Below are 11194 nucleotides of genomic sequence, written 5' to 3'. Positions count from 1 at the left end.
CCAATATTAAATAATCGCTTAATTCTTGACTTATTCGCAAATGTTGTGATACGCTTTTGGACATATTGTAGATATAATATCCGGAACACGCATGACAAATGCGTCCCTAATCCCTTTTGGGAGGGTTACACTTGGGGAGTGAATCAAACACCCCTCCAAAGTCAGCGGGCGAAGAAGATATACATTTTTTTTGCAATGCAATACTAATAAATTAATTAATTGAATATCAAAAGATATTACATTTTTTTTTAATTATAATGGTAACAATTGAAAAATCAACAAAAAGTAGCATAAATAAACAATTTTCTGTTACCATGGAAAATATACTTTATTCAAAACAATTTATTCAATATAAAAATTAGTCAGTAGTTTTTTAAGTTTTCCTATATTTTACTAATCTCACGGATTGTGATGTATAATTAAAATCTAAATAGGACGTATTAACACACTATAATTCATATAAGGTATAGTATTAAGTACTTATATAAGCTACTAAAATTTATTTTCTGCCTTTTCATAACACATAATTTTTCTTGTCAAATGCATTTACCTTACTTATAATCTTGTTTGTCTAAGCTTTTTTTTGTTTGTCTAAGCTAAGCAACGTCAAACTAAAAGTATAATCTTTATTTTAAAAATGTCTAAAAAGTAAAAGCACGCGACGCCCTTTGCTAAAATTGGCGCCGGTTTCTCGACTTGCTCATTTCCGCGCACAGATGTTACACATTACGTATAACAGTAAGCAGTCTCGAATTTATTAATCGGTTTAGTCAGGTGTAACCAACCTTTGTATGCAGTTACTTAGAATATTTTTTAACTTCTTTTTCGATTTCATTAAAAACGTCAATTTTAGTCCAAAACAAAATTTACATTTTGATTAAATTTTTAACAAAATTAACTTGGCCTATTAAAATCGGGCAACGCAATTTTTTTATTTAAAAAGAAAACTTTTGGGCACCTAACTGACTTGGAGTCGATGTTGCTAATACCTGAAAGACCTGGGTATTAATTCCATTTAAATTTCTATCGTGTCTGGGATCACAGATTATGTTTTCCTATTTTTTTAAACTCGCGGATGAATATCGTGATGAATAATTGAAATAAAATTGCGCTAGGTAATGCATAATATCTATTGATTGTGAGCAGTAATGATATTTTATAATTAATAAAATAGATTTAACTGCTTTATAGTCTGATGTCTTACTACTTATTAAGTAGTTGTTGTTTGTGCTGATCCCATTGTAACACATTGTGCTTACGTATGTCATTTTTCAGTGAAAGATTTATATAATAAATTGCATATATAAAAAAAATACCCAATAAAAATTATGTTTTTGTTGGCGAATCACTTTCGAATAAAATATTGCTGACTCCTGCATTCTCACGGTTCATATTTAATTAAATCTAAATTATTAAAATATTGTTTAATATGTGTATCAATATCATCCCCTCGTATGAACGTTTTGCTTATGAAACGGGCGTGCATCCCTTTGTTGTTTGACCACGTGCGATTATACAATTCGAATTGTACTAAAACTGTTTTGTCATACGCGCCCTCTAATATTGTAATTTTAAATGCACCGCAATTTACTTCGGTTAATAATTGAAAAATATTTCTGTGGTATAAAAATACTGTTTTGAAGTTTAAGCATTTATGTTTTTTGCGATATAAATATAAATATTTTTAAATACATATTATTACATTTATTATATATTAAAATAAAATTATACATACAATAATTGAGGGCGATTTAATATGAATTAAATTACAGATTGAGAAGCGCTATAAATCATTGCCATTGTAAGGGGATGGCTTATAAGTAATCAGGCGTAAAAATGACACTTTTGTCATATGTAGTTGCATTTGTCAATCTATAATTAATTACTTATCAATATGATTTATTTTTTGGCAAAATAAATTATATCCTAATGCCAAATTTAATTTCTAATTGCAAGAAAATTATTTTTTATACTTGAAATGAATATATCAATTCATGCTTAATTAAAAACGAAAGCATTATGCATTTTTACAGATTTAAGTATATATGTATAATTAAGGCTATAGTTTGCCATTGTAATGGGCACGAATGAAGTTAAATATAGTAATAATAAGTTGAAATTATGTACTTACATCATCCTGCCAATGAAACTTTGACATTTGTAATGTTTATACAAATGTTGGTTGATCAATAAGCTCTGGTTTTATCGCTGATATTTTGATTGAATATAAGAGCAACGATACTTACGACACGATAATGCCACTCTCAACATTTCGCAAAATATATCATAGTTATTTTTCCGGGTTCTGTTCCTTTTCGGTCGATTCTATATTTTTTCTCACTATGGTACAACTCACAGTTGTCAACGTAGTTTGTGTTTGACAGACAAGCTTAGGCGGCGCATTTTGCCACGCTCCGTGATTTATTTATTTTTGAAAATGATGAAACAAAGAATTTGCATTGAATTTTTAACTAAAATGGAATGAAGTGACGCAAATGTCACTTCACTGCACTTTATTGACGCAATTCTATGCCACGTTAAAACAAATAGTTTATGAATAATACAAAACATATATAAGAAGTTTGGAAGGAAGAAAAAAAATAAGGTAAAAAGGTACGAATACTCGCGGTTCGCGAATGTGAGTAGCAGCTGAATTCGAATTAAGGGGGGGAGAGAGGGGAAAAGTTAGCTATTCAGTGGTCGTTTTTTAATATTTCCATTTTATGAAAATTCATAGTATTTCATTAAATGACATGCATTTTTCTAGGTAAATTCAAGGGGTCCCTGTTTAAAAGCAATGAAATTGTGCCATCGCAGAGAAACATTTTATATAACAATATTATAACTTACAATAAGTGAGAATCGAATGAAGCAGAACTAAAACCCAATAAAAATTCTAAAACTAATTATAGTTTTAGAATTTTCATTGGGTTTTAGTTCTGCTTCATTCGATTCTCACTTATTGTAAGTCGTATTATTATTATAAAAAATCTTAATATGAACGCTAGATAACCAAGCTTTTCTTCTGCGATGGCACAATTTTAACGTGGACTTTTTACTTCTGATAGTGGATACTTATTTTTTGCGCTCTCCTATTGTTCAAAATTCAGTTTAGATATGCTTCATTTGACTAAAATGATCTCAATTATAAAAAGTCTTAATATTAACGCTAGATAACCAAGTGTTTAATCTGCGACGGCACGGTTTTATTGCTTTTGACATTGATTCTAAACAGGGACGACATTTGAGGGGGCAGGTAGGGGCATTTGCCCCACCTTGAATTGTGCCAGAAATATGCATGTAATTTAATGAAATCGAAATATTAAAAAAACGACCACTGACTTGCCAACTTTTGCCCCCCTCCCCCTAGAGAAATCTGAAATGATGTCCCAGTTGATTTTATTTGCATTTTTAAAAGAAGATAAAGAACTTTTGGGACGCTGAATATTATATAAATTAGTGATCCCCCAACCTTAATCAGTGTATAAGCTAGTTTTGAAGTTTTAATTCTCCGTTGAACTACTCGTTAACTGCTGACAATAGAACTTCATGTCTGAATTCCAAAATAATTGGTTTTAAAAAAAATTTAATAGTCTTGAATAAAGAACAATTTTAGAGAATATTTATTTAGGCTAATAAATTATAAGAGACTAAAAATCGAATTTACTTTTATTAATTTTAAAAATGTGAAAATGGAATATAGGATAAAACCATAAAACCAATTTACAAGCAAAAATGTTCAGTATGTATGATCAATAAAGACACATACAACTAATTAAGATAAAACGTATATTTATTATCATTCTTGAAACTTTTTATCTACAACTTTTTAAAAATTCACACATCCTAGTAAGAAAAAGAGAATGAGAAACTTGACGTTCACTTTTCTCTGCGACTTTTTCAATTTCGGGTAAATTATTTTTACTCCTATCTGAACGCAGTGATCAAGATGTTCACCTATCAGTATATTTCTATATTTGTTTTTAACCACATTTATAGTTGAAAATAAAGACTCGCATAGATAAGTAGAAGAAAATAATGCATTATGATATTTCTCTGCTGGAACTAGAGGCCATATAGATTATGTACTATAAACATGCCTTTTAGTGACAAATCACATTTAAAATCCATCAACTCCATTGCCGATAAAGGACCATCTTCGTATATTTTTTTAACGATCATGTTTATGAGAGAAGTTAAAACAAACTGCGAAAGTTCTTGTTCAAACTGTACTCGTAAATGTGGAAACAATTGAACATGATTTTCCATATTGTACGTCTTATTGGCTTCTTTTTTTAGCTTCTCTTTCAAACAAGGAACGTGTTTGACGTCTCCTTAACTCAAATTATTTTCCGAGAATTTAAGTTTGTTATAAAATGATTATATTTTCTAAATTTTTATTTCTGTAACCAATTAGTCTCAAGTTCTAGATGAGTTATATTATGTTCCTTGAAAAATAACAACTAATGCCAATAGCAATTCGTTAAAATGACGGAGAACTCTTCCTTTACTCAGCTAATGATTTATATATATAAACAATAAGCTATTGGTACTGGAAATTCAACTCATCTATTAAGATTTTAAATAATCGTCTTTGAAGAACATGCGACTTCATTCGGTTAATTATTTTAACAAGTTTCATTTTTTTTGTTGAATTTTAGATATTTTGCAGTGATTGGTGATGAATGCTGTGGTAAGAAATAAAACATGGAAACATTTCATCTTTACGGCATAAAGCAATAAAACCCTTATAAACACCAGTAAAAGCTGGAGCACTATTGGTAGTGATATTTATGAGTTTCTGTATGGGTATATTTTGAGATATAATTTGATTTTTTACTTCTAAATATATTTCTTTGCCATAAATAAAAAAATGTATTAAATATTTTAAAATAAGCATTCCACATAAAATAACTTATTTTTAATTTTTACTTATCTTAAATATTCACCGAAGATAATGCCGCTACCACTTTTAGCATTAATGAAAAAAAAATATTTAACATACAATTAACTTTACTAGTTAATTAATGTGTTTTTTATAAAAATATTATAATTATCTAGTTAGTTAATCAAAAGTATTATGTTATATATAATACATAACTTATTATTAGGCACTACTGTGCACAGCTAGTAATACATTCTCAGAACAATTTAAAGGACATAATTTCTCACGAGATACAAAACTCGTTTTTATATTATTATTTATGTGTCAATCGGTATAATAATACAGTATCGTAGAAATCAGGGCTGTGGAGTCGTTAAAAAAAAACACGACTCCGACTCCGACTCCAATTCCGATATTTACCAACAACACGACTCCACTCCGACTCCGACTCCGACTTCGACTCCGACTCAAAAAAGTTTAATTTTATCAGGTATTTTTGGTGTTTTTCTACAAGTTTAATATTCATACGCTATACACATTCATTATTACGCAATTAAAAATTGATAAATTTCATAATTTAAAAAATGCTCGGAGTCGCTCATTTTTCACGACTCCGACTCCGACTCCAACTCCGGCCAAAACACCACGACTCCACGACTCCAACTCCGACTCCGACTCCGACTCCACAGCCCTGGTAGAAATAAAACAAACATATATTTGAAATACAAATTTATTAATTTAAAAATTAAGTAGTTGCTGTTTGCATTTTTGATGTAATCAATTCCATAACTTCGTGGTTGTACGTTGAATGCAACATAAGTCCTAGTACACCAGCTCTGTAAGAATAATTCAATGATATACCGAAAACAATATATAATTAAAAGTTAAATGTAAAAAATACCTTGACGCCATAGCACATCTTATATTCCGTTCCTGCTCCATTAACTCGTCAACTTTCAACCACTGCCTAACCCTTTCCATATCGACTTCTGCCCTACGAAGTTTCTCCCATCCGTGATGTTTTAAACATGATTTACGCGGTGCTCGACAAAATTCACCTAAACATATTCAAATTAATATATATTTATAGGTTATAATATATGCTTTAAAATTACCAGTAGGAGCAAACAGTTCTTTAACCAACGGACAACCACAAACATCAGTATCGTTTATCTTAGGTTCTTTAGAATGCTCAGGACAGAGTACCTAAAATTAATTATAAATATATAAATATTGTGATACATCTTTCAGTATATTTAAAATACTTACACGCAATCTTTTGCAATATGTCCTATTAACAGGATTATAAAAATCGCAAAACATGTTATTCCCTTCGATGCGAGTCTTAAAGACACTGCCAAACGATGATTGTGCCTCATATTTGTTGAAACACTTCTCCATGTGTTTTACGGCCGTGCGAGAATGAATTTCGTGACCGCAAGTAATGCAATACATGGACATCTCTATCTCTTCTTCCGGTTCCTATTATAATTATAAAAAATATATTATGATGCATACATGAAATATGAGCATTATTTTTTTATATATTACTTCATCAATTTCGGTCACTGGAGTCATTCTCGCCTGATCGATCAATTTCTCCAAATCAGTTCTTCTCTTCTCCAACTGTTGTAGAGCGTCGCGGACTTGTGATATTTGAGCGCGAACTCGCGCTAAAGCTCTACGATCAGCCGATTCAGCTTCGCAACCTCTTAAAGACCATTCTTGAATTCTTTGCGGTAGAACCTATAATGAATGTTATTGGTATTAAATATTCAAAAAACTATGTAAGATCTTATTAAAAATAATTACCTGATAAATTCTCGAAGTAGCTAAATGCATTCCACAACTGGACGAGCAATATTTTGATCCGTCCAAAGCTGCTTTTGTACATTGCGGTCCGTAACATTGACGTGGGACAGCTGTTTGTAAATATGGTAAGAATACAGTATTTCCATCGCTTCCAGTGCCACTGCCAACTTGATTATCGTTACTTCTGTGTTTACTGTGGATTTAACAATAATATATATAAATAAAAGCTTTTCTTTTAAATCCATTATATAATTAAAAATATACTTTGAAGATTTTGGCGTTTTTGAAGGAGGCGATACTTCCGTATTTACGCATGTGCGATGTTTGCAGCGAAGTTTGAGCTTTGAGTTCAAACCATTTTTTGCCAAATCTTCACACGCTTCACATCTGAATTGAATAAGATTGATATAAACATATTAGTATTGATGTAGTAATTTCAATAATTAATACAAAATTTATTACTTATTATTGAATTTTCATCAAACAATAATAAAAACATTTTATGAAATCCACAAATAGTTTCAAGGTAAATTCCAGACGAAATTTTTGAATTAGTCATAATTGGTGAAAATGCTTTTCAAGAAGACTTTCAAGAAGACTAATAAAGGTAGTGCTGACTTCACTGCTATGAGTTGTGTGGCACATACCCTTTAGCTAGCAATATGTGATATTTACCTTCACAAAAATATTGAGCCAATTATATTATGAGTATGTTAACCAATATACATTTGCATGGTTTTTGTATCGCCCTAGAATATTGTTGATTTCTTTATGTAGATTAAAAATATCAACCCTTTTATACGCAGCTTTCGTTAATAATATTGTTCATTGTTCTGATTTAGCTCTTCACATTTACATATAAACTTTATCAATATGAAATAAGACTAATATATTTTAAATGGTTGTTAGCGTAAGAATTACGAATGATCCATAAATGAGTAAACGGCTCTAATTGATATTTTTTTAGTCAATAAATAAAATTGAATTTTTGTATTGCTCATATTTGCGAAAATTAGCTCTTAATTCAACTTTCATGAAAAACTGTGAATAGTAATCGAATAACTGATAAGACCATAAGTGATAGAAATAAGCATTTTTCATGAACTTGAGCTGCCAAATACATACATATATATTTTGGAAGGCTTTGAACAAATTGTAAAGGGGTTTTAAGTTACGTATTTATTTATATTTTTAGATACCTTCCACAGTCTTGTGTTCTTGTACAGCCAACGCAAGTTCCACAACCTCCGGCATTAGAAGAAACACTTCCTCCACTGCTGGCCGTTCTTGCCGCTCTATTCTCTGAATGTTCTTTCTTCTTCTTTTTTCGTTCATCTCGCCCTAATAAATATATTGGTAATACATTTCAAATTGCACAATCTAACTATCTATGTATCTACTTACTGGAATCTCTTTCGCCCTCGTGCTCCCTCTTTCTGGGTTTAAATCTAGTCGTGAGTGTTGGATCTTCCTGTCTGCATCTATCGCAATAATATTGCCGAATGTAACGCGCCTCACGCTCTGATATATTTATACAATCTCCATGATACCACTCTTCACACGCGTCGCATCCTCTGTATCAAAAAAATAACTCAGTAATAAAGTAAAATAAAAAAAACAGCATCTCAACTCACATCATAAAACGAGAGCTGTCTGAAGATCTACATATACAGTAAGCTTGTCCAGCTTGGTTCAATAGAGTTGTAATTTTAGATTGGCGCTCAGGTAGATCGAACTGTTTTGCAATATCAGCTTTCTAGCGGGACATAAACAAGAATACATGTCATAAGTAGGTATGTATATCCGTTTATTTCAATATACAAACGGTATTGCGATATAGAGATTTAAAAGTGTAATAAACTTACGGAGGGCCTTTGTTGTGATTTTTTATCGGCCATTTTGAAAGCAATTTTTAAATTAAACGCATATAAAAAACCGTTTGTAATAGAGCAAATAAAGTGACAGCCATAGACAGCGACATTTTTTCCACTGGTCTTAAGCATTAATTTTTCAAGCATTAAGAAATAACGATTTGGCCAAGGTAAAAAATAAATTGCACAATATTATCTTAATAATTTACCAAACATTTACTAATATCCTCTTTCTCAATTTATTTTAAACGTACAAGGTGAAAATAAAGTAATGCTTCATTATTGCAACACGACTTTCTAAGAATTTAGAAATTAATGAATATCATATGCGCAAGTATTATTGTTTTATTACATATTTTATAAGAAGCATAAAAATAATTTATATTACATATTATTATTCAAATAATATGTTTTTATTCAATACACCTCATACGTTATATAATAAATACACATAATAAGTGTTTGATATTAACTTTTTTAATTTTCATATAAAAAATATATTTTTATTCTATATATCTCACTATTCGTAAATACATAAAAAACAATAAAAAATATTTGCTTTTATAAAAAATAGATTTTCCTAACTAAACATAAGAAGCACAAAATATGATACGTTCACCTTTTAGTTTTACTTTTTTGCTCTTAAAAAACAAAAAACAAACAGCTTTGTACAATTTTATTTTACTTGAAAGTTATTTATTAAAAAAATACACAAAAATGAAAATTAAAATATTAAATTCTGCCTTAATTAACGTTAAAAAATAATTGCTCAAGCAATTCGAGCGTCACCGCGACCTGTTAAATTGTAAGTGTGTTGTTTTCGTTTGTTTTATAGATTATTTTCTATTCAATAACCATACATTAAATAAAAATATTATTTAATGTATGATTATCTCATAATAAATTATAATGATGACAATTCTACCATAATACGAAAGCGGATATAATAAGACCCTATTTCCCAATTGACATCTATATAAAGCTAAATATACTTTTCAATAGATCATTTTAAATTAATTTGCGAGTAGAAGCATACCTGCCATTACTTATTTTCGAGATAGATAAAAACACCAACATGGCTCGCTACGTAAGTATTCTTAAAGTATACATTATTTTTTATTTTAAAATATTATTATTGTACTTTTTTTTTTGTTTATTTAGATCAAGACTTTAGTATGCATATTTTTAATAATAACAATCCTGGATAAAACCAACGGATTATCGGATTCGAGCAAAAGAACTGCAAGATCTATAGACGTATTATCTACAATTAAATCGTTACCAATTTTCCACTTATTTGATGCAAAAGAAGAATCTCCAGTGGAACACGCAGAGCAAATTGTTACTCCAATACAGCAAGTACATCAAGTTGCGCCTGCACCGAATTATCCGATTTTTAAAATCCATAAATATAACGGCGTACACATCCAGCCGGTGTCTTCTGTGCCTTATCTGAAAGTTGAAACTCCAGTGCAACAAGTGTCAGTGCCTCAACCACAGATAAGATTACCTCCTTTGGGCCAACTAAAACTTCTTTTGGGAACGACTACCACAGCCGAAACGTTCGATGCGATCAGAGAGCTATCGTCGACCAAAGAAGGTCTTCAATTAATGGCTGGCTTCCTAAAAGCTAGCTTTGGCGATATAGGCGTTGATTTGACTCAGATGTCGCAACAGCAACTTGGAACTATCCTATCGAGTTATCAATACAGCACCCCTGTGGAATTTGTTCAGCCGCCTAAGCTCGCCCAACAAGTAACATATCAAGTGAACGTACCGAAAACAGTTTACGGTCCTCCGTGGAATAATCAGGTACCGCATAATGTTTACGGCCCTCCTGCGACGTCATACGGCGTGCCCGATAAAGTTTACGGCCCTCCAGCGCCGATATATGAACTACCTAAACTAAACTACGAAGCACCCACCACCACCACTACCACAACTACCACAGTGGCGACACCGTCAGAATCGGACGACTCTTCGAAAGTAACGAATGAAATAAAAGAAATAGAATTTGCCCTACCGCACACTGAGCACTCCGGATCGTTCAAAGATGAGGTGTTCATTGAAACTAGTACAAAGCCGCAAATTCCAAGTTCTAAATATGAACTGAACGCAAATAACGTCGCTTCTGGATCATCTGGCGGATCTAATGTAGACAATTTAATTATATCGAACGGTCATCAGGCAGGGGGACAGATGCAAACAATCATTGTCGAAGATTCTGGCTCTGTGAATAAAATTGATCATACATATGAGACACCGACTCAAAAACAGGCGGTGGAATCAGACGAGGGCGACACGTTAAGTAAAAACACGCAAGAATTAAGTTTGGGTATTCCGAGCGTAGAAAAAGTTGAACATTTCAGAGACGAAATCATTACGGAAGCTCCTAAAATGGTGCATGTTTATGGAGTGCCTCCGCCACCGCCTCCACCGCATATTCCGTTTAAAACTTACGATTCACCTGTACGAGACAACCAATTCACGTTTCGCCCCTCTGCGTCTATACAAGTCGAAGCACCACATAGTAATGTAATCGATAGTATTGTGTCAAACGATGTTGTAAAATTTCCAGTGTTTTCCACCTTGCCGATCTTAGCTGATGCTGGACAGGTCGCTCAGT

The 11194-nt window shown here is 31.6% G+C and overlaps 1 protein-coding gene across 1 annotated transcript; it reads right to left on the bottom strand.

The window, feature by feature from the left end:
• Positions 1-5599: 5599 nt before the first annotated feature.
• On the bottom strand, positions 5600-8688 carry LOC148233308 (CXXC-type zinc finger protein 1-like). The gene is made up of 11 exons (XM_088189351.1): positions 8563-8688; positions 8332-8453; positions 8102-8271; positions 7897-8038; positions 6962-7084; positions 6698-6890; positions 6437-6631; positions 6155-6367; positions 6001-6091; positions 5787-5943; positions 5600-5721 (listed from the first exon to the last, which is right to left on the bottom strand). Exons 1-11 carry the CDS (start codon positions 8593-8595, stop codon positions 5631-5633), a joined length of 1530 nt encoding a protein of 509 aa, XP_088045477.1. The 5' UTR covers positions 8596-8688; the 3' UTR covers positions 5600-5630.
• Positions 8689-11194: the final 2506 nt, after the last annotated feature.

The sequence above is a fragment of the Plectrocnemia conspersa genome, unplaced genomic scaffold (genome assembly GCF_051122295.1).
Source record: "Plectrocnemia conspersa isolate PC_06_02 unplaced genomic scaffold, ASM5112229v1 ptg000008l, whole genome shotgun sequence".
Classification (NCBI taxonomy): Eukaryota; Metazoa; Arthropoda; class Insecta; order Trichoptera; family Polycentropodidae; genus Plectrocnemia; species Plectrocnemia conspersa.
The sequence above is the reverse complement of the archived record's forward strand: the minus strand, read 5'-3'. Positions and strand labels throughout refer to the sequence as shown.

Coding starts and splice junctions, on each gene's coding strand:
- LOC148233308 (XM_088189351.1), bottom strand. CDS start 8,595: ATGGCCGATAAAAAATCACAACAAAGGCCCTCC. Junction 8,272..8,331: donor GACAGCTCTCGTTTTATGAT/GTGAGTTGAGAT, acceptor TTTTTGATACAG/AGGATGCGACGCGTGTGAAG. Junction 8,039..8,101: donor CGAGGGCGAAAGAGATTCCA/GTAAGTAGATAC, acceptor TATATTTATTAG/GGCGAGATGAACGAAAAAAG.